The sequence below is a fragment of the Puma concolor genome, chromosome D3, assembly GCF_028749965.1.
Source record: "Puma concolor isolate L17-30 chromosome D3, mPumCon1.1.hap2, whole genome shotgun sequence".
In the NCBI taxonomy this organism is placed as follows: Eukaryota; Metazoa; Chordata; class Mammalia; order Carnivora; family Felidae; genus Puma; species Puma concolor.
This window is the reverse complement of record NC_141678.1, coordinates 20011793-20038509: the sequence shown is the minus strand read 5'-3', so window position 1 is coordinate 20038509 and position 26717 is coordinate 20011793. Positions and strand designations below refer to the sequence as shown.

The following is a 26717-nucleotide window of genomic DNA, read 5'->3' as shown; positions in this document are numbered from 1 at the left end:
CTACCAACGGCTCCTGGCACAGCCCCACGTGCCTGAGAAGAGGGGTCAGGAATCACACTTCACAGAACCAGACTCCAACTCTAGCAGCACACCCTCTATAAGCTTCCCCGGGCTCCTGCCAGGCCCTGGAGTTGATTATTATCGTGCTTCCTACGCAAGGTGGGGAGGGGGCTCTTTCCCAGAGCTTCCCAATGAGGAGAAAGTAAGACCAAAGCCACCCTGGGCTGGCACTGCTCCCCTGCTGTGCCCTGTTCTGTGTCAGTCCCCCCCGGCATGCGACATCTTGTACGTTCAAGACTGAAGAAATGTGGCCCTTCCTTGCTTACCACATGGCAAAGTGGAAGCGTCAGCTCAAAGAGCCACCTGGGCAGGAGGCTGTGTCCAGTCTGTGGTTCATGTGCTCAGACACCTGCCTGATCTGTTCAAATGGCTGGGACAGTGCAGGGCTGTCACTTGAGAACCCGCCTCTAGCTACACACCCGTCCTGGGACAGGTGCCATCTGTCCAGATGTGCAGGTCTACCCTCTCTTTCCAGTAGCAAGGAGAGGCCTGGGGAGGGTGGATCCTGGCCTTACTTGTGTGTAGCCTGACACGGCAGATCCTGTGCGGTCCCTCCACCCTTCAGAATGACAGAAGTGGCATACAGCCCAGCTCTGGAGTCCTGAAGGACACCGAGCCCTAGCCTTCGATTCCTCACACATCCTCATAATGTCCTTTCACCTCCTGTCCCCATGTTCCCCTGGCTCCCTGCCCCTCAGCCCTCCCAGGGTGTCCATGCTTCCCTAGTTACCAGAAAATCATGCTTCCCTCTCCATTCACAGTACTTGCTCAAGATGTCCAGGCAAAGCCCTAAGACTAACAGGCCCGTGCTGAATATTCCCCCAGGACTCCACATACAACCCTTTGCAATGTTCTTTACACACAGAATAGGATCTCACGAGGGGCTCCTGGGTGGCTCAGTTGGTTAAGCGCCTGACTTTGATATCAGCTCAAGTAACGATCTCAGGATTTAGGAGGGATTTGTCTCCCTGCATCCAGCTCGGCACTAACAGCTCACAGAGCTTGCTTGGGATTCTCTCTCTCCCTGTCTCTCTGCCACTCCCCTGTTTGTGGGCAGGCTCTTTCACTCTTCCTCTCTCTCTCTCAAGAAACAAACAAACAAACAAAAATGAATAGGATCTCATGAAAGCCACCCTCACACTTAGTTCAGTCCTGTGAGGGAAGATGGTGCCAGAAATCAGGCCCTGACACGCTGACTGAATATACACTGTGCATGCAGATAACTCCCACTGGACACTGCAGAACGTTCTTTGGGACCAGACAGGCACTCAGACCCGGGGCCTCCTCCTGCTAGTCACTTCCACGTGCCCAGGGAAAGTCTGCAGCTCCATTCAGGCAGGAGCAGGGTCAGCCCCACCCAGCCTTCCTCCAGCCCCTCCAGCAGGGAAGGAGCCCACCTCTGTGTGTGCTTAGAGACTGTGTCCTGACCCATCACCTGGACCCCACATGCTTTCTCCTCCCCTCTCTCCTCAGTGAGCACGTGATGTCTAATTCAGCCTATTCTATTCACTAACAATCATTGCTTCCATTATGTGATTAGTTAGCTTGTTAGTTAATTAGTCACGTGACTTATGACCTTGTGTGTCTGGGGGGGGTGGGGAGTAAGGCATGTGACTGTAACGATAATGCTTATGTATAGACTCAGAGGTTATGTTCCCCACAGGGACTGACCCTGCCGTCCCCAAACACACACCTGCCACATGTTCCTTCTTCCCATCCTGACAGCAGCTCCAAGGTCACTCTGCAGAGAGGCCTCTTCCAACATCTCACCACATAGCACCTGCCTGTCATTTCTTCTGATCTCCATCTTAATGGCCTACTACTGAATGGTTTTCTCTCTGCCATTATTTTATTAATTCACTGATTGGTGGTAATCATTTCCCTACTGGTCAATAACATTTTCATGTAAGACATACACATGATAATCAGAGGCAGGAACAGACAAATCCCCTCCCAACAAAGTCTGGAGTCAGATGGCTCTTCTCCAGACACTCACCAATTCCAAGAATTCCCAACTATGTTCATTTTTTGTCCCAACAGCCCAGCTACGGAGCTTTGCTTTTCTTTCTTGCTGACAATAGACAGGTGCCTGCTGCAGCTCCAGCTGTCACACCCGTGCTCAAGAGGAAAGGCACTCCACAAATCTGGTCTCTTTCCTTACTTCATGACAGTGAAAGTCCCCAAACAGATCCCCAGCTGAATGACATAGCCACTGGCCAGTGCTGAGCAACAGGGTCCATCCTGGCCCAGAGGGACATGGGAATAGCAATGGCTTGGCTTTCAAATGAATGTAGAACACAAGACGTAGGTAGAAGGCGGTAGAGACGTCTGCTGTGTCACCAAAACAAGTGTGTCCACTACGCCGCCCCTCCCACAGCACGGAAATTCTGGGAAAGAAACTGTGCCTTCTTCGTAGAGATTTCCCAGGATGGAAAGTCGGCCAGACCGAAGTGGGTCTGAATAAATGTTTGTTGAGTGTGTGTTCTCCTGTCTCTGTCCTTGGAACACCAGCCACCATGGCCCTATTTGGTGCACCAGCTGACAGCACTAGCAAGAGGCAGTCCCCGAGTCCTGTGTCACCTCCTGCAAGGCCCAGAGCCACACCCATGACCACCCACCTCCCCAGAGATGTGAGCAGTAAAACCTCAGATGGGCCTTACCTGCTCCTCCCATTGGCCTGTTCCTATTTTCATGGATACTCTCATCTCCTGAAGTCTGGCCTTGAGAGTGGCAGGGACCATGTAGAGAAGAGCAGTTCCTCCCCTGGGGACAGCAGTGCATCAATCAGGGAATCCTACTCTGAGCTGTGGGTTCTGAATCTCCAGCAGGGCAAAGGACTTCCCCGCGCCTCCAGCAGCCAGTGTGGAGCCACCACCAGAGGGCAGCAGAGATCACCCAGCAAAGCCACCTGCACACGGAGGCTCCAGGTATCAGGGGTTCTAACAAGGAGGGAGGGCTGCTCACCAGGACCTGAGACCTGTGGGAAAGATGTCGTTTCTACAGCACCACCTCTGACTCTGATGTAAAATTCTGACTCGCTGTCTCTCAGTTCTGTGCCTTGTAGATTTGTCTCTGTCTCTAGCACAGGTCCAGTACTTCATGCCTCTCCAGCCCGACCCATTTCTGCTTAAACTCAGCCACTGTCAAACCTTGCTAAAGCTGGGTCTGTCCCTGGCACTGAGCACACCCTCAGAGTACTGAGGCATAGGATCGATAACCTGTCCTCGGGACAGAAACTTACAATACCTCAATGGCTCCTTAAAAATCCATGTGTACTTGGCAAGGGAGGAATTCGGTTTGCGTTCTGGTGTTCCTCAACAGAGATATAACTTAGGAACCACACTGACCTAAGCCACCTTAAACTGCCTGCAGAGGAAACGTGCTCATGGATTCAGAAAATGCAGACAAACGCCACCTCTGAGCTCAGCCAGGACAAGCCACCCCAGGAGCAAGGTCAGGACACGGAGAGATATGGAGTGTGGACCCAGCCTATGCGACCAGAGTGTAAGTCAGAATTCCCTGGGCTGAGGGTGGGTCTACAGGGCTGTCCCTCCCTTCTCTGGCCCCTTGGGGCTGAGCCCTTCTCTGAAACCACAAAGCTCCTCAGCAGCAGCCCCTGAGCCCTGGCTGATTTGCATAACCAGCAGGTCTCTCCAGCAAGGGGATAAGAGAGACTTTGCCCAGTCTTGGGCCTTGGTAGCAGAATCAGAGTGCCTCCACCATGGCCTGGACCCCTCTCCTCCTCGGCCTCCTCGCTCACTGCACAGGTGCTGCACCCAGGCTCAGACCCACTGCAGACCCAGGGATCTGGGGCAATCCAGGCCCTGACTCTGAGCTCAGCAGGGGGCTGGTTGTTGGGGGAAGGATGGTTATGACCCTGCTGCAGGATGAGAGACTGGAGGGGTGTAATCTCCCCAAATCCTCACTGGCTCTGTGTGACCCTGAGGCACTACACCTGCCCGGAGAAAAATGAAAATGGATCCCTTTGTTCAAAAGCTCCATACACCAGCCAGGCCTATTGGCCTCAGGGGCTGAAATGATTGGAGGGTGGAAACAGGGGGCCCAGATCCCTGGAGCTCAGGCCAGGTAGGTGAGGGTCTCCTGAGATGAGATCCAGAGCTGAAACCTCCCTTTTCTCTCTTGACGGTTCCGTGGCTTCCTATGAGCTGACTCAGCCCCCCTCAGTGTCTGTGACCCTAGAACAGACGGCCAGAATCACTTGTAGAGGAAACAACATAGGAAGGAAGTATGTTCAATGGTACCAGCAGAAGTCAGGCCAGGCCCCCATGCTGGTCATCTATAGTAACAGCAACCGGCCCTCGGGGATCCCTGGCTGATTCTCTGGCACCAACTCGGGGAAAACGGCCACCTTGACCATCAGCAGGGCCCAGGCCGAAGACGAGGCTGACTATTACTGCCAGGTGTGGGACAGCAGTAGTGATGCTCACGGTGACACAGGCAGAGGGGGAAGGGAGTTGAAAACCCCTTTCACCATCTGTGTTACACTTTTCTCCAGCCCCAGAAGGCCTGTGCACAAAGCAATCAGAAGGTCTGACAGAGGTGTCCAGACCCAAGGTCCCCTGACCTCCCTATATACCCACCCTTCAGGTGGTATCTCCAGAAGGTGTATCAGGTTGATTTGTAGATCCTGAGATTGTCTGGGCCAGACTGTGTTTGAGAACAAAGGGACTGGCTGGAAGGACAAACAAAAACACCCATCCACCTCTCATTACCACTGCATTTCCGTGTGGTGGCCATAGCCCATTCCTTCATTCAACTGACCAGTATTAGAGTCCAGAATTTCCCAGCTCAGCTGAGCTCCAGAAGCCTTGCCACCATGCCAGCTGGGGATCAGGATCAGCTCCAGATCCCCAGGTGGGGATCCCCAGTTGCGATGACCAAAACTCTATTCTGGAACATTCACCCATTATCAGACCTGCTGAATTGGAATGTGCTGATTTTTTTTTTTTTTTTTTACTGTAATCATAGTCCCAGATAATATTAGGGAATCTCCTGAGTCCATACATAAACCTGTTTCCCCAATTGTGTAGGAGAGACCCAACTGCCCCTTGATAGACATCGGAATCACCAACCCAGTGCCCCCTGCTTTTCCTGGTGATTCACTGCCAGAAAGACACAGGAGGGGCCATGGCGCCCTCTCAACCACCAGTACAGAGCAGCCAAGATCCCGCTGGGTATCATCCCATTCACAACACACAATCCATCTGGCTGATGAAAAAGTCTGTTCCTAAATCATTTTTTCCACATCACTACAGGGTCTACAATCTGTATCAAGCTCAGTTGATGAGGGCAGGACAACTAAGCCCAAGAACCAGGTGACCTAGTAGGACCTGGGGAGACAAGGAGAAGAAGTGAGATGTTCCAGGGTGGCCCAGACCCCTGGCCTGTGACACTCAGTGAGCACACAGTCCCCTGAGGAGGGGGTGGGGGGGTTTTCACAAGATGCAGCTGCAGAGGAGGCAGTTAGGTGGGGCCCCGGGCATCTGCATGTGAAACAGCTCCCAGGTGCCTGTGGTGCTGATCCTCCCAGGACCACACTCTGTGTGGCCTTACTCCTGCTCCCTGGCTGCTCCCAGCACAGGTGAGGGGCCCACAGGGTGCGGCACAGGCACCCTGCTCTCTCCCACCCAGGGTCCCTGGGGTCAGGTGCTTGCCCTCACCTCTGTCCAAATTGCTCCCTCCCCTCAGTGCTAGACCAGTCACTTCTGACTCAGCCTCCCTTTCTTCCTCCAGGCCCCTCCCCTCTCCTGTCTTAGGAGCTCCATGCCTCCCCTGACCTGAGGCTGCCTCCATCCCTGTCAGTGGCCCTTGGGAAGCCCAGGATTCCCTGCTCTAGGGGTAAGCTCAGGCATGAACATGCATCTTGGTACCAGTAGAAGGAAAGCCGGGTACCCAATCTGGTACGCAGATATGAGCAACCATCTGGGTCTGATTCTGAGGATGCAATTTAAGGACATGGCCCTCTGAGCATGACCAGGACCAGAAGGGCCAGGACCAGGCTGTCCATTGCTGTGTCAGCTATCATGGCAGCAGAAATGGCTGGCAGTGACTCACAGTGGCACAGAAGGATAGGGGATGGGACACAACCCTCCTGTCACAGCCTGCCTCTCATTCCCACCTGCCCTCTGAGCAGCTGTTGCTCAGGCCTTAGGATCAGGTATTCTCCCTGGTCCTGGCCTGACCCTCCAGTGTGGGAGAATCCAGTAAGTTCTCTGTGCTCTGGTCTGTGTTTATCCTAATGAACAGAGTTGGGGGCTATTCTGACTATTTGGATTGTAATTGAGTATTATGGTTGATAGTAAAGATTTGGGGTTTCATTAAATATCACACGGGTCCCAGATATAATCACATGTTACTCAGGAGGGGAGACAGCTGTCCCAACAGCACAGTCCTGCAGAAACTCCTCCTCTCCTTGGATACAGGCAGCCTGCACGGGCCACAGGGGCCATGAGTACTCGCTTTCCTCAATGAGGCATCCCCACATCCGGAAGGACTGCCTGATGCTTCATGAAGAGGGGACCAGGCCCCTGCTGCCCCAGGCCCTTCCTTAGATTTTACACAAACTGTGGAGGAAGTGCAGCCGCCATCTTGGATCCCACCTGGGGACTTTCTCCTGGCACCACTGTCCTCCCATTGCCCCAAATCCCATCACCTGCACCAGGCAGGTCCGACCCTTAGCTCAGGACTGACCTACAGGGACTCACACCCACCCCCAGGCTGACCCTGTGTGGTGGCTTTGCCTGCATTCTGGTCCCAGCTGTCATTCTGAGGGAGGAGACCTTATCCAAGACATGAATAAGTTTTTTTCATAAATTGAATTTCTCTTCACAAATCTTTGACTTGTGGTTTTGAAATCAATTTTTAGAGCAATTTCATGAGGTCAAAACGACAGATGAGGAATGTTTTAAGAGGGAAAGCAGATGCTTCCCCAGTTTCCACTCCTGGCTTGAATCAGAGCAATACTTTCATGGGAGTGGGGAGACACAGGACAGAGAATCATTTTCTCCTCACAAAAGCATCACAAGTGCAATTGGAATATTTCCTCTAAAATTTATTTATTACTTATTGATATGAGGAACTAAGTAAAAAGATAATTTTTGGTGGGATTCCCTATGACTGAAATGATATTTCCAGGGAATTTTCAGGTTCAAGGATCATGAACGGGTCACTATAGAGTTATTCTCCAGAGATTCTCACCATAGGCTTTGTCAACAACATGACTTAATGGGCTGGCACGTCCCTAGTCCAGGTGGCCCCATGCCAAGTGTAGCAGCGCTCCCCATAGGCAGCTTCCAGATCTGAGAGGAAGAAGCTGTCTCCTTCAGGACCTGGAACATTCTGGCTGAAGTTGTTCCACATCCCCTCTCAGCCTGCGCAGCCTTCCTCACCTGGTGCAGGTGACTGCTGCTGCCTGGCACCTGCAGCCTCTGCTCTTCTCTCTGCCTCTCAGGGACTGGGGACCTGCAAGCCTCTCCCAGCTTCCCTTCCCTGTCAGGTGCACCCCTCCCTCATGTTCCTGTTCAGCTCAGCCAGTCTGTGGGGCGTTGGGGAAAACAGTGCTAGGTCATCCACGTGGGACAAAACAGGAGGACAGGACAAGCGACATGTGTAGCACCCTAGTCTCCCTGTGGCTTTTAGGTGTGTAAGCAGGGAGGAAAGGGACAATAATACTGCCCTGCTAATAACCACTGCCCTCAGCCCCCCAGGTGACCTAGGAAGTTCCCAAGCACTGAGCACACTTGTGTCAAACCTGTTCCTACCTCAGCAGCTTCCTCCTGTTCGTGCCTAGCAGGTGGCCTAGAGAACTTGACTTATTACCTGGAAATTGCCTCTTACCACACCTGGCCACGCCCTCTGTGCCCAGAATGCTCACCTTAGGAGAAAACTCCATATAGTCCCTGAACTGGGTTGGGATCCCAGGTCCTTCAGGTTTGTCCCGTTCTTTCAGATCCTATATCCCCCTGCCTGTGCCTACAGAGGGCATGACTGGGCTCTTCCCACACACATTCCACTGCGTGTTTCTCTTCCTGACTTTAGCAGGGCCAGAGTTCCCTCCTCAAGAGGGATCTATGTCTAGATCATGCAGAATTCCTACGATGCAATGTGAGTCAAACTAATGTGGGTCTGAATAAATGTCTGTCTCTGTTTTGGGGGCATTAGTCCCCAGGCACCCCACCACACATTAGCCCTGTATCTGCAGTTGACACCAAAAAGAGCCACCCTGAGTCCTGGGTCCCCCATGTGACACTACCTGTGTGACCTCCCACTACCTCAGAGACAGGTGCAGGGATGCCTCAGTGAAACCTGTGCTCTCTTCCTCCAAATGAGCCTGTTACATTTTCATGGGTAATCTAGGCCCCTCATGTAAGAATGCAAGGCGAGCTGGGGCACCTCGGTGGCTCAGCTGGTTGAGCATCCGACTTCAGGTCATGATCTCGAGATTCGTGAGTTCGAGCCCCACATCGGGCTCACTGCTGTCAGCGTGTCAGCACAGAGCCCGCTTTGGATCTTCTATCCCTCTCTCTCTCTGCTCCTCCCCTGCTCACACTCTCCTCGAAATAAATAAATATTAAAAAAAAAAAAAAAGAATGTGAGGCAAGTAGAAGCCACGCATAGAAACCTCATTCCTCACTGTGGCAACAGTCCATGGAGCAGGAATCAGGACCTGAGCTGTAGGTTATGAATCTACACTTTACAAAGAAAGCCTCTGCAATCCAGCAGCCATTTGGAGTGGCCCCCAGGGGGCAGCAGAGATCACCTGCCAAAACCACACGTAGATCCGGCTCCTAACAGGCAAAGGGGTTTAGTAAGCAGGACCTTCGGGACAATTGTTCAATTATTTGCCATTTGTCTATAGTGTCATCCTTCACTCTCACGTTCAAATTCTTCAGGATATGTGTGTGTTGGGTCCTGCTCATGAAGACACTGCCTATTTAACTAATACAGGTCCAGGCATTTTGTCTCCCACCAACCCATGCCCTAGCTCACCCTAATGAAACAAAATGCTGTCACTGCCCACAAACACCCATCCTCCCTAGGATCACACGTTTCCCCTCCCTCCCCTGTGCTGACAGACTCAGCTGCTCCTCCTTCCTGGAAGTTCCTCCCACCTGCCCCCTCACCTGTCCCTCCACTCACCTACCTCAGGGAAGGGGGAAGGGACTGGAAAGTTCTGTTCTTCCCTATTCCCAGTGCCTGCAACACAATGATTTTCTCTGTAAGCTTTTTTCAACTGAACTTATACATTAAGATGTTTGCTACATGTTTTTCCAACAACTGAAGACAACTTAATTATAGTAAACATTCCCTTGAGGAGTTACTAAACTTTAAAGCCCCCTCTCATTATTTTATACCACAATCATTTCTTTGGCCTCTGATCTGACACCAAAATGGGGATGCTGAGTCACAACCTCTATGACCCGCTGCAGGAGCTCATGGCTCAGAGCAGACATTTACAGCACCATGATGGTTTTGTAAACTCCATGTACTCTAGACAGAGGATGAATTTTATTTGGGTTCTGTGGCCAAAAGCTGTGATCTGGGATAGGACCCTATACCTGTGTGAGCCTTATAGCGTCACCTATAGAATGGGCTCAGAAAATACAGACTCCACCTTTGAGGTCTCAGTGGTCAGACCAGCCAAGGAGTAAACCCAGGACATTGAACTGGGAGGGAGATACCAGCCCCAGACTATGGGACAGGGCTGCCCCTCCCCTCTCTGTGTCCCTTAGGGCAGAGCCCTTCTCTGAAACCACAAAGCTCCACAACAGCAACCCCAGAGGCCCAGCTGATTTGCATAAGCAGCAGGTCTCTCCCACAAGGGGATAAGAGATGCCTGGAAGGAACTTTGCCCAAGGTCTTGGTAGCAGAATCAGCGCGTCTCCACCATGGCCTGGACCCCTCTTCTCCTCAGTATCCTGGCTCACTGCACAGGTGAGAGGTGTAATCCCCACTTGTGCTCACTGGTTCTGTGTGAGCCCAAAGGGGATGGTCCTGACCAGAGAAAGGGGTGGAAAGAATCTTATTTGTTCAAAGGATCCTTCCCACCAGCCAGTCCCATAAGCTCCTGGGGCTAAGACTTATAAGAGAGGGTACCCTGGGGGTACAGAGAATCCCTGGGGCTCAATGCAGGCCAGGCAGCTTATGGGATTTCCCAGAAATGGGTCCTTCATCTTCTAGCCCAACCCATTTTTCTCTCTTGCAGGTTCCATGGCCTCCTACGTGCTGACCCAGCCCCCGTCGGTGTCCGTGAACCTGGGACAGACAGCCAGAATCACCTGTGGGGGAAACAACATTGGAAGTAAAAATGCTTACTGGTACCAGCAGAAGCCAGGCCAGGCCCCCATGCTGGTCATTTACTATAGCAGCAACCGGCCCTCAGGGATCCCTGACCGATTCTCTGGCACCAACTCGGGGAACACGGCCACCCTGACCATCAGCGGGGCCCAGGCCGAGGACGAGGCTGACTATTACTGTCAGTCATATGAGAGCAACTATGATCTTCACAGTGACACAGGCAGATGGGGAAGTGAGACACAAACCCCTTCCCCATCTGTATCACACTCTTCTCCAGCCTCAGCAGTCTGACCCAGGTCCCCAGACCTCCTATCCACCCACACTTCACTCAGCACCACCAGAGGATATATCAGGGTTGATCTGGGGGCTCTTGGGATTTTTTTTGAGCCTGAGTATGTTTGGGAACAGAGGACCTGAGTGGAAGGACAAACAGAAAGAAACATCCATCCGCTGCTCCTTACCCCTCCATGTCCATATGGCGGTCATGGGCCATTCCTTCACCCAACTGACGAATATTAGAGGCCTGAATTTCTCAGCTCAGCTGAGCTCCAGAAGCCCTGCCACCATGACAGCTGGGGATTCTGAGTGGAGCACACTAGTGCATTATTCACTGTGGTGTCACCCCCCCTCCTGGGCTCACACATGCACCCACCTCTGCCTGGAGCCCCTGACAGCTCACAGGGGTCCTCCTCACTGCGAAGTGCCCTTGGATCAGACAACTGCCTCCCCAGGTTTCTGCCCCTTCTCAGAGAGGTTCAGGTGCATGCTGGCCTGAGTGAATGAAGGCCCTGCCTCAGGTTCAGATGTCCTGAAGGTCTCAGCTTTAGAGCTCCCTGCAGGGATGGAGGCCTCATCTGATGTCTCACTGCACGTGGGTCACTTCTCCTTCTGCCCAGTCTGACCTTCCTCCTCCTTCCAGATCTCCTACACATGTACTTCTCCATCTCAGAGTCTGATTCCAGGAACCCAATCCAGGTTGGCCAGCATCCCTGACAGGGTCTTCAGGGACATGAAGAGGCTACTATATAAACACATAAAGCTCGGTTTGTGCCCCAAATCCCCAATATACGTGTCAAAATCCCCAACAGATTAGATTGTTCCTCGTATTTTTAAACAATGAGAAAAGATGCAGACACACTAGGTGCTCTGGGTTCTGACAGACAGTTGAAGGGTCACATCTATCCTGATGGTGAATGAGGGACATTGGGGCAGTTGCCTCCTCCTACAAAGTGACCAGAAGATACACAACAATGGACTGAGACACAAAATGGGTGCAATGTCACTTCTACCCCCCAAATCTCGCACAAGATTCTTTCTTCACACCCACCCTACCCCAGAATACAGACAGAAAACAATTCTGTGAAATACAGTTCAGTGTGTCGATGTTGACACAGAATAAGCCACCACAGTCCAACCTCATCCACGTGAAATCCACCCAATCCAGGCAAACCACAATCTCCAAATAAAGAGAATATTGGCAGCCATGCTTCCACGTGATGTGAAAGGGAATATTCGCAGCCATGCTTCCACGTGATATGACAAACTATCCAAACTATCCAATGAAAAATTACCAACATGTTCATCCTTTTCCAGGAGGATACAAAGTATACTACTGTCTGATGGTGGTATTTATTTTTGTCCCAGCTGAAATGATATCCTATAGCTTCATATTGAGACATAAAGTTAACTATTATGAACACATTGGATGTTAGATGATAATGAGATGACCCAGGAGAACAACATAGGATTAATAGGTTTCCAAACATATTCATATCAACATAAGGAAGAAACACTTGTTCCTTCTATTGTCCTCATTTCTGCCACTACCCTGTGGTCAGAGTTATGTCTATACATCTTCACCACCCACTCCATATTCCCCTTCCCTCAGCAAACACCTGAGTTAGTCAGTTTGGTCCCTGCCAGTTGAGATGACCAAACCTCCATTCCGGAACATTCACCCATTATCAGACCTGTTGAATTGTATTGTGGTGAGTTGATGACTACAGTCACAGACCCAGGGAATATTAGGGGATCTCCTGAATCCATACATCCACCTACTTACCCTCATTGTGTAGTAGAAAATCCCTTACCCCTTGACAGTAGCCAAGAATCACCCCGGCCAGTACCCCCTACTTTTCCCAATGACTCACTGCCAGGCAGAGCCAAAGGGTTCATGGTGCACACTCAGCCAGCAGGGCCATGCGATCAAGCAAAGCACAAAGTCCCAAGGATGACAAGGGAACATTTAGTTGATGGCTCACTGGGGATAACAGTGAGTGCTGCTACTTGCACTCCCACCCCAATTCCTAGACCCGTGAATCCCAACTAGGGGAGAAGCAATACCATATATGTCTAATACATGACAACTGAAAGTACATACAGAGTCCCAGAGGACATGGCGTGAGCCGTGTGTGCTATTGCCACCACCCAGGTGGCAGCAGAGGTCACTTGTCTAGCCACCTGGTGATGGAGTGGGCCTGGTATCAGGGCTCCTAACATGGCAGGGGGAGCTAGTAACCATGACCTAAGATCTGAAGCAAAAGGTATCTTCCTTCTTAAGTATCATGCTTGACACTGATGTACAAAATCCTTTGGCTCCTTATTCCTCTGATCCAGATCTTGCAGTAATTATTTCTTAGGCACAGATCTGGGACTTCAATCTCCTACATACACCCCAGTGGTGTTAAGGCTCTCTTAAGTCTGCAAAGCCCCCAGGACGATGGGACAAGATGGAGGAACAGCATGGAAGTTTTTTGTGTGTTTTTGTTTTTGTTTTTTTTTTTTGTGTGTGTGTGTGTCTCTCTCGTCCCTGAAATACAGCAAGATCAACACTAAACCACCCTGCAAACCTAGAAAATTGATTTGAGGATTAACACAACAATCTGCACAACCTGACCAGAGAACTTAGCAGGTACGTGGAGCAAAGAGGTGAACTGGGGGAGAAGCCATGGAGGGCAGGGGGCTGTTTTTGTTTGTGGAGAGGGAATGGAGGCGGGGGGTGGGGGAGAATATGGGAAAAGTATCCCCCCCCGCAAAAGCAGCTGGAGAGAAAGTGGAAAAGTGGAAACAGCCGCAAGGACTGAACCAAAAAGGGAGAAAGGAGAGGGTTTAAATTCCACTAAGACTCTATAAACAGGGGGAGTGCAGAGGCTGAAACTCTGTAGCTCGATACCTGGTGGTGCTCTGGTGGGAAGGACGAATCCCCGGGAGCAGACTGAAGTCCAGGTATCTTCAGGACACACTGGAGAGGCAGTTCCCCTGCTGGGAGGTCTCCCCACAGGCAAAGATCCGAAAGTATCCTGAACAACAACCACATTTGCTGGTGCTGGAACAAGCTTGTTGTGGGTGAAGCCTGGTGACAGATTTGTGTTGTGATTTTCCATAATCTCTGAAAAGCTGCTGCTACACTATCTCGCGAACTGTTTCTGGGGCGGGCTGGCACTCAGCCACAGTCTCTGGGCATCACCAGCAGCATGGTCCGCAAACATTCCTGGGTGCAGCCGGCACCTGGCCATTGCTCAGTGAGACCCTCCCCCAGAGGGTCTGAGTGGGTCAAAGCCACAGTCCCTCAGAAGCGAGGGGTCAGGAAACACAGCCACATCTGAGATAAAACTCAGGAGGGAGGTACCGCCTGGCAACCTGACAGCTTGGTCACAGACAGTGTAAAAGCGGGGAGTGGACGGAAACCGGAGACAAAGGAAGGGTGCGCGACTGCCAATCAGGGAGAACAGAGTTCTAATACTACAGACTGGGGGTAGATGGGTGACGCCATTTTTGCCCCTCCTGCGCATGCACATACACACACACACACACAAGCGCCACAATAATCCACCCCAGTAAGCTAAGCAGCACCATCTAGTGGAGAATGGAGCCATTACACTAAGCCCCGCGCAACTGGGCCAACCTTGCTCTTCAGGAACACCACAAGTCTCTCCACCTGCTTAGTTTACAGACTATAAAGTGTTTCATAGTTTGACATCTAGGGGAAGACAATGTGATTTCAATGGTATTTCAGTCTGTTCGCTGGTCCATCTATTCAATTTTCTTTTTTTTTTTTTCTTTTTCATTTCTTTTCTTTTTCTTGAACAGGGAAAGAGAAAAAAATGTATTTTTAGTTTCAATTTTTATTAAAAATATTTTTTATTTTTTTCTACAATTTTTTCTTACTTTTTTGTAAATTTTTCAAATTCTGTTTTACTTCCATCATTTCATTTTATTCTATTTCATTGTATTCATTTTCACAGGAAGTTCATGACCACTAAACTACCCTGCAAGAAATTTTAAGGGGGACTCTCTGAGGGAGAAAAGACAAGGAAACAAAAAAAGACCAAAAGCAACAAAGACTAGAAAGGACCAGAGAACACCACCAGAAACTCCAAATCTAAAAGAAACATAATGGCAATAAACTCATATCTTACAGTACTCACTCTAAACGTCAACGGATTAATGCTCCAATCAAAAGACATAGGGTAACAGAATGGATAAGAAAACAAGATCCATCTATATGCTGTTTACAAGAGACCCACTTTAGACCTAAAGACACCTTCAGATTGAAAGGAAGGGGATGGAGAACCATCTATCATGCTAATGGTGGACAAAAGAAAGCCAGAATAGCCATACTTATATCAGACAATCCAGGCTTTAAATTAAAGACTGTAACAAGAGATGAAGAAGGGCATTATATCATAATTAAGGGGTCTATCCACCAAGAAGATCTAACAATTGTAAACATTTATGCTCCAAATGTGAAGGCGCTCAAACATATAAATCAATTAGTCACAAACATAAACTCATTGATAATAATACCATAATAGTAAGGGACTTCAACACCCCACTCACAAAAATGGACAGATCATCTAAACAGAAAATCAACAAGGAAACAATGGCTTTGAATGACACACTGGACCAGATGGACTTACCAGAAATATTCAGAACATTTCATCCTAAAGCAGCAGAATATACATTCTTCTCCAGTACACATGGAACATTCTCCAGTATAGATCACATACTGGTACATAAATCAGCCCTCAACAAGTACAAAAAGATTGAGATCATACCGTGCAGATTTTCAGACCACAACGCTCTGAAACTAGAAGTCAGCCACAAGAAAAAATGTGGAAAGATAACAAATACTTGGAGACTAAAGACCATCCTACTGAGGAATGAATGGGCTAACCAAGAAGTTAAAGAGGAAATTAAAAAGTACATAGAAGCCAATGAAAATGATAACATCACAGCCCAAAACCTCTGGAACTCTGCAAAGGCAGTCATAAGAGGGACGTATATAGCAATCCAGGCCTTCCTAAAGAAGACAGAAAGATCACAGATACACAACCTAACCTTACACCTTAAAGAGCTGGAAAAAGAACAGCAAATAAAACCCCAAACCAGCAGGAGACGAAATAATTGAGATTAGAGCAAAAATCAATGCTATTGAAACAAACAAACAAACAAACACACAAACAAAACAGTAGAATAGATCAATGAAACCAGAAGCTTGTTCTTTGAAAGAATTAACAACATTAATAAACCCCTAGCCAGTTTGATCAAAAAGAAAAAGGAAAGGACCCAAATAAATAAAACCAAGAATGAAAGAGGAGAGATCACAAGCAACACAGCAGAAATAAAAACAATAATAAGAGAATATTATGAGCAATTATATGCCAATAAAATGGGAAATCTGGAAGAAATGGACAACTTCCTAGAAACATATACACTACCAAAACGGAAACAGGAAGAAATAGAAAAGTTGAACAGACCCATAACCAGTAAAGAAATTAAATTAGTAGTCAAAAATCTCCCAAAACACAAGAGTCCAGGGCCAGATGGCTTTCCAGGGGAATTCTACCAAACGTTTAAGGAAGAGTTAACACCTATTCTCTTGAGGCTGTTCCAAAAATAGAAATGGAAGGAAAACTTCCAAACTCTTTCTATGAAGCCAGCATTACCTTGATTCCAAAACCAGACAAAGACGCCACTAAAAAGGAGAACTATAGACCAATTTCCCTGATGTACAAGGATGCAAAAATCCTCAACAAGATATTAGCCAGCCGTATCCAACAATACATTAAAAAAAATTATTCACCACGACCAAGTGGGATTTATACCTGGGATGTAGGGCTGGTTCAATATCCGCAAAACTATCAGTGTGATTCATCACATGAATAAAAGAAAGGACAAGAACCACATGATCCTCTCAACAGATGCAGAGGAAGCATTTGGCAAAATACAGCATCCTTTCTTGATAAAAACCCTCAAGAAAGTAGGGACAGAAGGATCATACCTGGAGATTATAAAAGCCATATAAGAAAGACCCAATGCTAATATCATTCTCAATGGGGAAAAACTGAGAGCTTTCCCCCTAAGGTCAGGAACAAGACAGGGATGTCCACTCTTGCCACTGCTATTCAACATAGTATTGGAAGTCTTAATCCCAGCAATCAGACAACACAAAGAAATAAAGGCATCCAAATCAGCAAGGAGGAAGTCAAACTTTCACTCCTTGCAGATGACATGATGCTCTATATGGAAAACCCAAAAGATTACACCAAAAAACTGCTAGAACTGATCCATGAATTCAGCAAAGTAGCAGGATATAAAATCAATGCATAGATATCGGTTGAATTCCTATACACCAACAATGAAGCAACAGAAAGAGAAATCAAGGAATGGATCCCATTTACAATTGCACCAAAAACCATAAAATACCTAGGAATAAATCTAACCAAAGAGGTGAAAAATCTACACACTGAAAACTATAGAAAGCTTGTGAATATATTGAAGAAGACACAAAAAAAAAAAAATGGAAAAAGATTCCATGCTCCTGGATAGGAAGAACAAATATTGTTAAAATGTCAATACTACCCAAAGCAGTCTTCATATTCAATGCAATACCTATCAAAATAACACCAGTATTCTTCACAGAGCTAGAACAAACAATCCTATGATTTGTATGGAACCAGAAAAGACCCTACATAGCCAAAGCAGTCTTGAAAAAAAAAAAAAAAAAAAAACAAAAAAAAAACAAAGGAAACATCACAATCCTGGACTTCAAGCTGTATTACAAAGCTGTAATCATCAAGACAGTATGGTACTGGCACAAAAACAGACACTCAGATCAGTGGAACAGAATAGAAAACCCAGAAATAGACCCACAAATGTATGGCCAACTAATCTTTGACAAAGCAGGAAAGAATATCCAATGGAATAAAAACAGTCTCTTTAGCAAGTGGTGCTGGGCTGGACAGAGGCATGCAGAAGAATGAACCTGGACCACTTTCTTACAGCATACCCAAAAATAAACTCAAAATGGATGAAAGACCTCAATGTAAGACAGGAAGCCCTCAAAATCCTAGAAGAGAAAGCAGGCAAAAAACCTCTTTGACCTTGGCCACAGCAACTTCTTACTCAACATGTCTCCAGAGGCAAGGGAAACAAAAGCAAAAATGAACTACTGGGACCTCAACAAAATAAAAAGCTTCTGCACAGCGAAGGAAACAATCAGCAAAACTAAAAGGCAGCTGACAGAATGGGAGAAGATATTTGCAAATGACATATCAGATAAAGGGTTAGTATACAAAATCTATAAAGAACTTATCAAACTCAACACCCCAAAATCAAATAATCCAGTGAAGAAATGGGAAAAATACATGAATAGACACTTCTCCAAAGAAGACATCCAGATGGCCAAGTGACACATGAAAAAATGCTCAACATCACTCATCATCAGGGAATATAAATCAATACCACAATGAGATACCACCTCACACCCGTCAGAATGGCTAACATTAACAACTCAGGCAACAACAGATGTTGGCAAGGATGCGGAGAAAGAGGATCTCTTTTGCATTGTTGGTGGGAACGCAAACTCGTGCAGCCACTCTGGAAAATAGTATGGAGGTTCCTCAAAAAAGTAAAAATAGAACTACCCTACGACCCAGCAATTGCACTACTAGGTATTTATCCAAGGGATACAGGTATGCTGTTTCAAAGGGGCACATGCACCCCAATGTTTATAGCAGCACTATCAACAATAACCAAAGTATGGAAAGAGCCAAAATGTCCATCGATGGATGGATGGATGGATAAAGAAGATGTGGTATATATATACAATGGAATATTACTCAGCAATCAAAAAGAATGAAATCTTGCCATTTGCAACTACATGAATGGAACTAAGGGTATTATGCTAAGCTAAATTAGTCAGAGAAAGACAAATATCATATGACTTCAGTCATGTGAGGGCTTTAAGATACAAAACAGATGAACATAAGGGAAGGGAAGCAAAATATAAAACATTTTATAAAAACAGGGAGGGGGACAAAACATAAGAGACTCTTAAATATAGAGAACAAACATAGGGTTGCTAGAGGGGTTTTGGAGGGGGATGGGCTAAATGGGTAGGGGCTTAAGGAATCTACTCCTGAAATCATTGTTGCACCATGTGCTAACTAACTTGGATGTAAATCAAAAAATAAATAAATTATAGAATGTAAAAAAAGTCTATAAAGCCCCCTCCCTCTGAGAACACACATTGTACCCCCCTCTTTGCTCTGAGAGCCTCCTGTCCTGACTTCGAAGAGAAGTTCCTCCTTTCCCCCCTAAACCGTCTCCAGGGGGCTGGTGCCAATTTTCTTTTCTTTTTCTTTTTCCATTCCAAGGACACAGCAGCTATTCAATAACCATTACTCAACGTCATACATTATATTAAATATTGTTATTACCTAATGCATTTTCCCTAGCAACTGAAGTCAAAATTATCATTTCAATTTCACATGAAGTATTCTTAGAATTCAGCCAATTTCATTCTCTTATACTCAAATCATATCTTTTGAGCATGTGATATGTCCCTGCCCCAGCCACACATTGGAGATTCTGAGACACAGCACTTACCATCTGTCCAAGAGCTCATGGCCAAGGGTAGACTCTTACAGCAGCTCCATGGACCTTTAACAACTCCACGTGCACCTGGCAAGGAGGAAATTTTATTCAGGTTCTGGCTCTCACAAACTGTGATCTGCAATAGAACGCTGCTCCTGCCTCAGGGTTTCCCTGGAGTAGGGGTGAGGAAGGTCACTGCACTGGGGCCTGGGAATGTCAGAGGAGACTCAGTGTGGAAATGCTATGGAGATGGAGCTAGAAGCGGACCAGCTCGAGGCCCCCACCACAACACAACGATGGATGAGACACTTGGAACTCCTGGATGATATTAACCACCTTCCTCCTGAGCCAGAATGGAGCAGAGGAAAGACCGGAGCCCAAGACAATCTCAGTATCACCACCATGACTCTGGCCACCTTCATGACAGCACCCAGAACGATTCAGTGAGCACGATTTCAGGTTCCCTGAAAACACAGATAGACTGTCTCTCAGTGGCCAGAACAGCCCAGGATGTAGGCCAGGGCACAGACTGAATGGGGGCTACAGCCCCAGACTAGTGACTACCAGGAGGAGGATCCCCTGGGCTGGGGGTGGAGACTACAAGGGATACCTGTCCTCTCTCTGTGCCTTGGGGCTGAGCCCTTCCCCCTTCTCTGCAACCACAAAGCTCTTCAGCAGCAGCTCCAGAGCCTCTGTTGATTTGCATAACCAGCAGGAGTCTCCAGCAAGGGAAAAAGAGAGGCCTTAGGAGGAATTTTGCCCAGCCTTGGACCTTAGTAGCAGAATTGGGGCGCCTCCACCACGGCCTGGACCCCTCTCCTCGTCGGCCTCCTTTCTCGCTGCACAGGTGCTGTGCCCAGGCTCACTGGGATCTGGGACAAGCTTGGCCCTGACTCTGAGCTCCTGCCCCAGTGGGGGACAGGATCTCTTCACCTTGCTGCAGGATGAGGGGCTAAAGGGGTGAAATCTCCCATTTTGCTCACTGGCCCTGTGTGAGCTCTAAGGGGCTGCACCTGCCCAGAGAAAGGGACTGGGAGTTTCTCATTTGTTCAAAGGTTTTATCCACCAGCCAGGCCCATGGGCCCCTGGGGCTGAGATTGATGGGTGGGGACAACTCTGGGGGCCAAGAAACCTCTGGAGTTCGGTCCAGGCCAGGAAGGCAGAGCCCCGTCAGCTGGAAACCCACCTCTCAAAATCTCTCTTGCAGGTTCTGTGGCCTCCAAGAGCTGACTCGGCTCCTGTCAGTGTCAGTGGCCCTGGGACAGACGCCAGGATCACCTGTGGAGAAAACAACATTGGAAGGAAATATGTCCAATGGCACCAGCAGAAGTCAGGCCAGGCCCCCATCTATTATTGCAGCAACTGGCCCTTAGAGACCCCTGAGTGATTCTCTGGCTCCCAACTGAGGGAACATGGCCACCCTGACCACCAGTGGGGCCCAGGCCAAGGACGAGGCTATTTCTGTGCCACCTACCATGTCATTGGGAGCATCTGGCAATGACTCACAGTGACACAGACAGATGGGGAAGTGAGACACAAATGCTCCTGTCCTGGCCTGATGCTCATTCTCTCCATCCTCTGAACAGCCATAGGCCACGTCTTAGGGTCGGGTGTCCTCTCTGGTCTTGGCCCTGACCCTCAGGGTTGGAAAGACTTCCCCTCAGGGCCTTTGTTTACCACACTGAGAAATAGTAGGGGGTGGGGAGGTAGGGGGCCTGTTTTGAATCACAAAGACTGTGGCGCCCTGTGGGTCCAGAGGTCCCCCTACTGGCTGAACCTTGGCACAGCCTTGTCCCCTCTCAAGGCAAGTAGCTCCTCACTCCTCTCAGGAGTGACCTGAAAAGTCAAGATACTGGAAGGAAAATGCACAGCTCCTAGCTGGCCCCTGATTCATGGGGGTCCTTCCACTTGTTGGTTTATGTGATCACCCTGCGCTGAGACCCAGGATCTTTATGCATCAGAGAAGAGCCTCCTTGCAGGGGAGGGGGCCCGGGCCTGCAGCTGAGCCCTCAGCACCATTGCCCACCCACCCTCCAAAAGAACCGAGGTTCACACTCCCTGCTCCTTTGTAAGTTTACATGTAAAGTTTTCACCAGAAGTTTGTAAAATGTTCACAGAGCTCTTGCACACATGTTGAGTGGAAGCAAATATCATATGATTGGATGCCCACTCTGTAACATTTAGAAATTTTTCAACTTTCTTTCCTCTTCTTGAACTCTGTTTTCATTCCACACCCCTTCCTGGATTTGATCTGCTTATATATTTTTATACCTGAAATACATACTGTCATACATCTCTATCCTAAAAATATGCACTAAATTTTTACATTCTAAAATTTAGTTTCATAGCCTGTGATCTTGAGTGTTAAATAGTTTTCTTCCAGCTGGCATCATAATTATTCATAGCAATATGTGAGCAACACAAAATAAACATATTAAAATTTTCATTTTTTGATTCATGGATCCATTGATAAATATGATGTTCCACTAGAATGAATCAGGGTCCTGTATCAATTCTGTCCTACCTTTCTTTTTTTTTTTTTTTTTTTTTTTGAGAGAGAGAAAGAGAGAGAGAGAGGGAATGAGTCTTAAGCAGGATCCACACTCAGCATGGAGCCCAACACAGGGGTCCATCTCATGACCGTGAAATAGATCATGACCTGAGCCCAAATCAAGAATCAGAAGCTTTGGGCCCCTAGGTGGCTCAGTCAGTTAAGCATCTGACTTCAGCTCAGGTCGTGATCTCATGGTTCATGAGTTTGAGCCCTACACCGGGCTCTGTGTAGACAGCTCAGATCCTGGAGCCTACTTTAGATTCTGCATCTCCCTCTACCTGCCCTCCCCCTCTTGCACTCTGTCTCTCTGTCTCTCTCTCTCTCTCAAAAGTAAATAAACATTTTTAAAAAATTAAAAACAAAAAAAGAAACTTTATAGTTTCAATGTTATGTTTAAGACTATGATCTATCTTGGGGCACCTGAATGGCTCAGTCTGTTAAGCATCCGACTTCAGTTCAGGTCATGATCTCCCGGTTCGTGTATTCAAGCCCCGCGTCTTCGGGCTCTGTGCTGACAGCTCAGAGCCTGGAGCCTGCTTCAGATCTGTGTCTCCCTTTCTCTCTGCCCCTCCCCTGCTCATGCTCTGTCTCTCCCTCTCTCAAAAATAAGTAAACATTTTTTAAAAATTTAAAAAAAAAGAATTAGAAGCTTGACTGACTGAACCACCCAGGCATCCCCTGGCTTTCATTTTTGTATGAAGCTCAAAGAAACTTTGGTCTCATAAACAGAAGTTTTGTAATACAATTTCACTCACAGATCTGAGCTCCTTCCTAGTTATGTGCCAAAAATCATTAGTGGTTGATTGTCAAAAATTATTGTTTTCAATGATCTATCAGCTGGCAGCTCTATTTCATATTCTTTTAATTTTTTTTTGAAAGCAAAGAGTTGGAAACCACCTGACTTCAAGAGGATTTGAACCAGTAGACAGTTTGATGCACCATCGGAATAGAATGAAGGGCTTATTGCCGCATCTGCTGGGAAAGGCACCTGCAAACAGCCCTGCCCTCATCTGTCAGCAACCTTGATGAAGAGAGCCACCTGGAGCTGAGCCATGGTCCTGCCCTGGGCAGCTGGCCTCTAAAGGCTGATCAACGTGAGGGCCTGAAGGCCCAGCCTCTCAGCCCACCTGGGGAAACTGGGAAAGGCCATCTCAACAGCAAAGCTCCCCTATAGCTGATTCCTCCCTCTGCCCATCCTGCCTATCCTGCTTCCCACCCAACCCTTGCACAGGGGTTGGTCCCAATCACTCTCCCTGTAAACCTCCTGCAGTCTGGCTCCATCCCAGTATCAGCTTCTAGGGGAGAGGGGACCACCTGCACAGAGGTGTCACCTAGCCATCTGTCATCCACTTTCCCAGCTTCTGGGATATGCAACAAGAAACTTGAACAGAACTTACTAAGAGATCCCTTGTGTGTCATGTAATTTAAAAGATTGGGAATAAATTGGGGGTGCCTGGGTAGCTCAGTTCAGCAGCCGACCTCAGCTCAGGTCATGTTCTCATCGTTTGTGAGTTCGAGCTGCATCGAGCTCTCTGCTGTCAGTGTGGAGTCCGCTTCGGAACTTCTGTCCCCCTCTCTCTCTCTGCCCCTCCCCAGCTCATGCTCTCTCTCTCAAAAATAAATAAATATTAACAATAATTTAAAAAAATAAAAGATTGGGGAAAAGTAAAATATCTGTAATCATCGTGCATCTTTGCATCTTTACAAATTTTTTTGAAAAACATTATTTCCTCTTCTCATGTGTTTTAAACTATATTTTTTCCCCCAAAACTTGGGACTGCCGATTTGAATCATTCAATCTAGGGAAGAGTCCCACTGTTTAACCTAATTGGCAAAGCCAGTCCTCACTGTCCAAGGTACTATTCAGACGTACTTCTGTTAGAAACTGGCTCTAGTTGTCAACACAAGTAAACATCTGGATGGGTATTTCGGGGAATATTGTAAAATCACTGAAAAGCAAAGGATGTGTCTGGAGAAATGGTCAAACAATAAAGTGAGGTCGATTTTATGTGATTATCTATTTTATAACAACTTTTTTCTTTTTTTTTTTTTAATTTTTTTTTCAATGTTTATTTATTTTTGGGACAGAGAGAGACAGAGCATGAACGGGGGAGGGGCAGAGAGAGAGGGAGACACAGAATCGGAAACAGGCTCCAGGCTCTGAGCCATCAGCCCAGAGCCCGACGCGGGGCTCGAACTCACGGACCGCGAGATCGTGACCTGGCTGAAGTCGGACGCTTAACCGACTGCGCCACCCAGGCGCCCCTATAACAACTTTTTTAAAACAAGGTAAGTCATTAGGCTATTCACCATTATGGAACTAGCACACACAGTGCAGTAGCTACTATGGTATATGACACGTGTAGTTATAAACAAATGTGAGGGTGTGTGGGCTTTTAGGAATAATGAAGTAAGAATTGAATGTAAATTACGTTAGTATTGGTAGTCATCAGGATGGAGCGCTTTGTATGAACGTAATAAAGGAGGCTGCACCACCCTCTCTAAGAATGTGCTTTGTCCCGCGAGGACCTGCCAGGAGGCTGTTCCCGGTGGAAGAGCTGAAGGAGCTGTGACTGCTACAAAGCCACCACCTGCCACGCAGGTCCTCATGAAGGGAGTGTACCCCTCCCGGGTATAAATCCAAGACTTTGGAAAGGGCCTGGAAAACTGGGCTCCGCTATGCAAACATCAACCCACCTGGTCAGGTGAGGCTGGAACCACAGGGCTCTGGCCACGCCCACTCCAGAACCCCGCCCCCCGACTTCCTCCACACACCGCCCCCCAAAAAATGTTCCCTGGAGTATCAAACACAGCCGGCACTAGTATGAGCAGAGTAAGCCACTGTCGTTACATGTAAAATTTAAGGGAGGACCCCAAAACTCGTCATCAAAATAATATTTAATGCAATCTTTTTTCACATCGTAATGCAGAAAAATCCCGTAATAAATATAACATCAAAACTGTAAGTTCAGTATCCGCCCCCCCACTCCACACTGGAGTGACTCGCTTTACTCGCCTCACCCCAGGCCGTGGTTGCAAGGGTTAGGTGGGTGTCAGGGAAGATGTTGGACTAGAGTCCGGCCTCTGCATCCTCCCGCCTGCCACCACCACTGGAGCCTTTCCCGGGCCTCTGTCTGGCCAGCCCCTTCTTGAGTTCCAGCCCTTTCTGAGGTTTAGCCTCCCTCTACTGCTGGTCTCTGCTGCCCCCTATTGGACTGTCCCCTCGGGACTGCACTCCAGGCGGCTGTATTGGGAGAGTTGGGCGTTAAAGCACTGAAAAGTTCCCAAGCTCCATCCTTCAGTTCCAGGCTGGCTCCACCTGATGTGCAAAAAAAAAAGCCTGGTCCTCTCAGGTCTCTGGCTGGTACTGGTAAGTCCCAAGACACAGTCTTTACACCAAGTCGCTGTGTGTCTTAGGAAAGAAACTCTCCCTCTCTGTGCCTCAGTTTATCAGTCGAAGGAACTAGAAGGTCCCCACCAGGGTCATGAGTCTGTGACATCTACAGAAGCAGTAGAATTCTCTTTCCATTTGCTGGAGGAAAGCTGGAGTGTGGGGTGGGACTGCACCCCCAAGATCAACAAAGGAGTAGGGGTCTCCAGGGATCCTGGGGATCCCTCAGAGTGGGGCTCAGAAGCTGCAGAGCCAGACCCTGACTCCAAGAACTCTGAGAGATTCCAGAACCTCTGTCACATCCCCAGACAGATACTTTGTTATATACACACACACACACACACACACACACACACACACACACACACCCCATGTACAACTGTGAGATGAGAAGGCCCAGCTGGCTTGAGTTTGGGGATGGGGGGGGTGGTGGAGCAAGGTGCTGGAGAGACCTGGATTTAGGCAGTCTCTGGGGCTTGTGGAGTACAGAGTGGGCAGGAGACTGGTCAGCAGGAGACAGGGGCACCCTCTGACATGGGAAGCAGGACAGAAGTGATTGGACAAAGGCACACCCTGACACTCCATGGGAGAAGGGCTGGGGCAGGGCACAGAGGAGCCAGGGACCCTCAGCAGGGGGTCTACCAAGGGGGACAGATGGACCTGGACTCCTCTGGCCCAGCCTGAATCCAGCCCTTGGTGTATCTCAATCCAGGAAGGAGGTGAGGGGCAGGCCTGGGTGGGTCAGAGCTGCAGCTGCACCATCTGGGAAGACCCAGCCCATCCCTCAAGTGTCCCCAGGAAACAACCAGACCCAGATTTCTGACTGCAGCCACCACAAGAGGATGTGGTTTGTGGCAGTGGCGGCCCAGAGGCTGTGGCAGGTGCAGGGGTGGGGGAAAAGAGGCACAGCTGGGGATGCTGCCTTTAGGGAGAGCCCCTTCTTCCCAAGACCTGGGGCTGTCCCCCAGAGAACCACAGCTTCTGGGCCCTAGGTAGTAGGTGAGTGTCACACCCACACAGGGGTGCCAGGAGGGAACAGCTTCGGTCTGGACTCCTAGGGCACATGCCACTCCAGCCCCCATGGTACCAGGAACCCAAGGTCAGAGGCAGGCGTGGGCCTCATCCCATGGATAGGATGATCTCCTGCCAAATGTAGCAGGAAAGTTAAGGAGTGCCTGACTCAAAACATGGGACACACAACTCTTAAAGGCACCTCCCAGGAAAGTCACTTTGGCAGGCCTGGGAGGCCTCATTTAGGGCTGCTGAAACAGAAACTAGAAGCCCTGAGGGGCTGCAACCCAGATTTGAGCAGGTGTATTAAAAGACCTTGCGGCAGAAAAGTCAACTGGAAAGCAAGAGAGGCGCTGGGTGACAGGCGGGATCCTACAACCTGCTGCTTTCAATTCTCTCTTCACCGAGCAGTGAGACTTCACCAGGCCCAGAGAGCTGATGCACAGACATCAACAAAGCATGTCCTGGAGCCGTGCAAGGGCCAGCCCTCTGTATAGAATCTGC

General features: G+C 48.5%; 2 protein-coding genes, 3 long non-coding RNA genes and 1 pseudogene across 12 annotated transcripts in view; 3 read left to right on the top strand and 3 right to left on the bottom strand.

Annotated features, from left to right (window-relative positions):
* Window positions 1–26717, bottom strand: part of LOC147575369 (uncharacterized) — a 473279-nt gene that overhangs the window by 412696 nt on the left and 33866 nt on the right. The gene's annotated exons all lie outside the window — the stretch shown is intronic.
* The window catches only part of LOC112870219 (immunoglobulin lambda-1 light chain-like), a 169571-nt gene that overhangs the window by 116514 nt on the left and 26340 nt on the right, over window positions 1–26717 (top strand). The gene's annotated exons all lie outside the window — the stretch shown is intronic.
* The window catches only part of LOC147575370 (uncharacterized), a 284866-nt gene that overhangs the window by 234250 nt on the left and 23899 nt on the right, over window positions 1–26717 (bottom strand). The window lies entirely within an intron of this gene.
* Window positions 1–26717, top strand: part of LOC147575371 (immunoglobulin lambda variable 5-52-like) — a 447861-nt pseudogene that overhangs the window by 399697 nt on the left and 21447 nt on the right. The gene's annotated exons all lie outside the window — the stretch shown is intronic.
* LOC112870222 (immunoglobulin lambda-1 light chain-like) overlaps window positions 3757–26717 on the top strand; it is a 31551-nt gene continuing 8590 nt past the window's right edge. The window contains exons 1-4 of one of the 3 annotated variants that reach the window (XM_086682004.1): window positions 3757–3827; window positions 10286–10559; window positions 26074–26083; window positions 26660–26674. In XM_086682004.1, coding sequence (XP_086538130.1) covers window positions 3782–3827; window positions 10286–10559; window positions 26074–26083; window positions 26660–26674 — 345 coding nt within the window. In that variant the 5' untranslated portion in view covers window positions 3757–3781. Of the gene's footprint in view, window positions 3828–9880; window positions 10015–10285; window positions 10591–26073; window positions 26084–26659; window positions 26675–26717 lie in introns of those variants that run through there. The other 2 variants (XM_086682002.1, XM_086682003.1) reach the window with 2 other exon arrangements.
* Window positions 11885–20921, bottom strand: LOC147575372 (uncharacterized). Of its 2 annotated transcripts, none has more exons than XR_015242340.1 (4): window positions 20732–20921; window positions 20444–20535; window positions 19259–19344; window positions 11885–13712 (listed from the first exon to the last, which is right to left on the bottom strand). It is a non-coding gene; the product is annotated as an uncharacterized LOC147575372 (long non-coding RNA). The 2 variants fall into 2 exon arrangements; XR_015242341.1 differs by having other exon boundaries at window positions 11885–14457; window positions 19270–19344.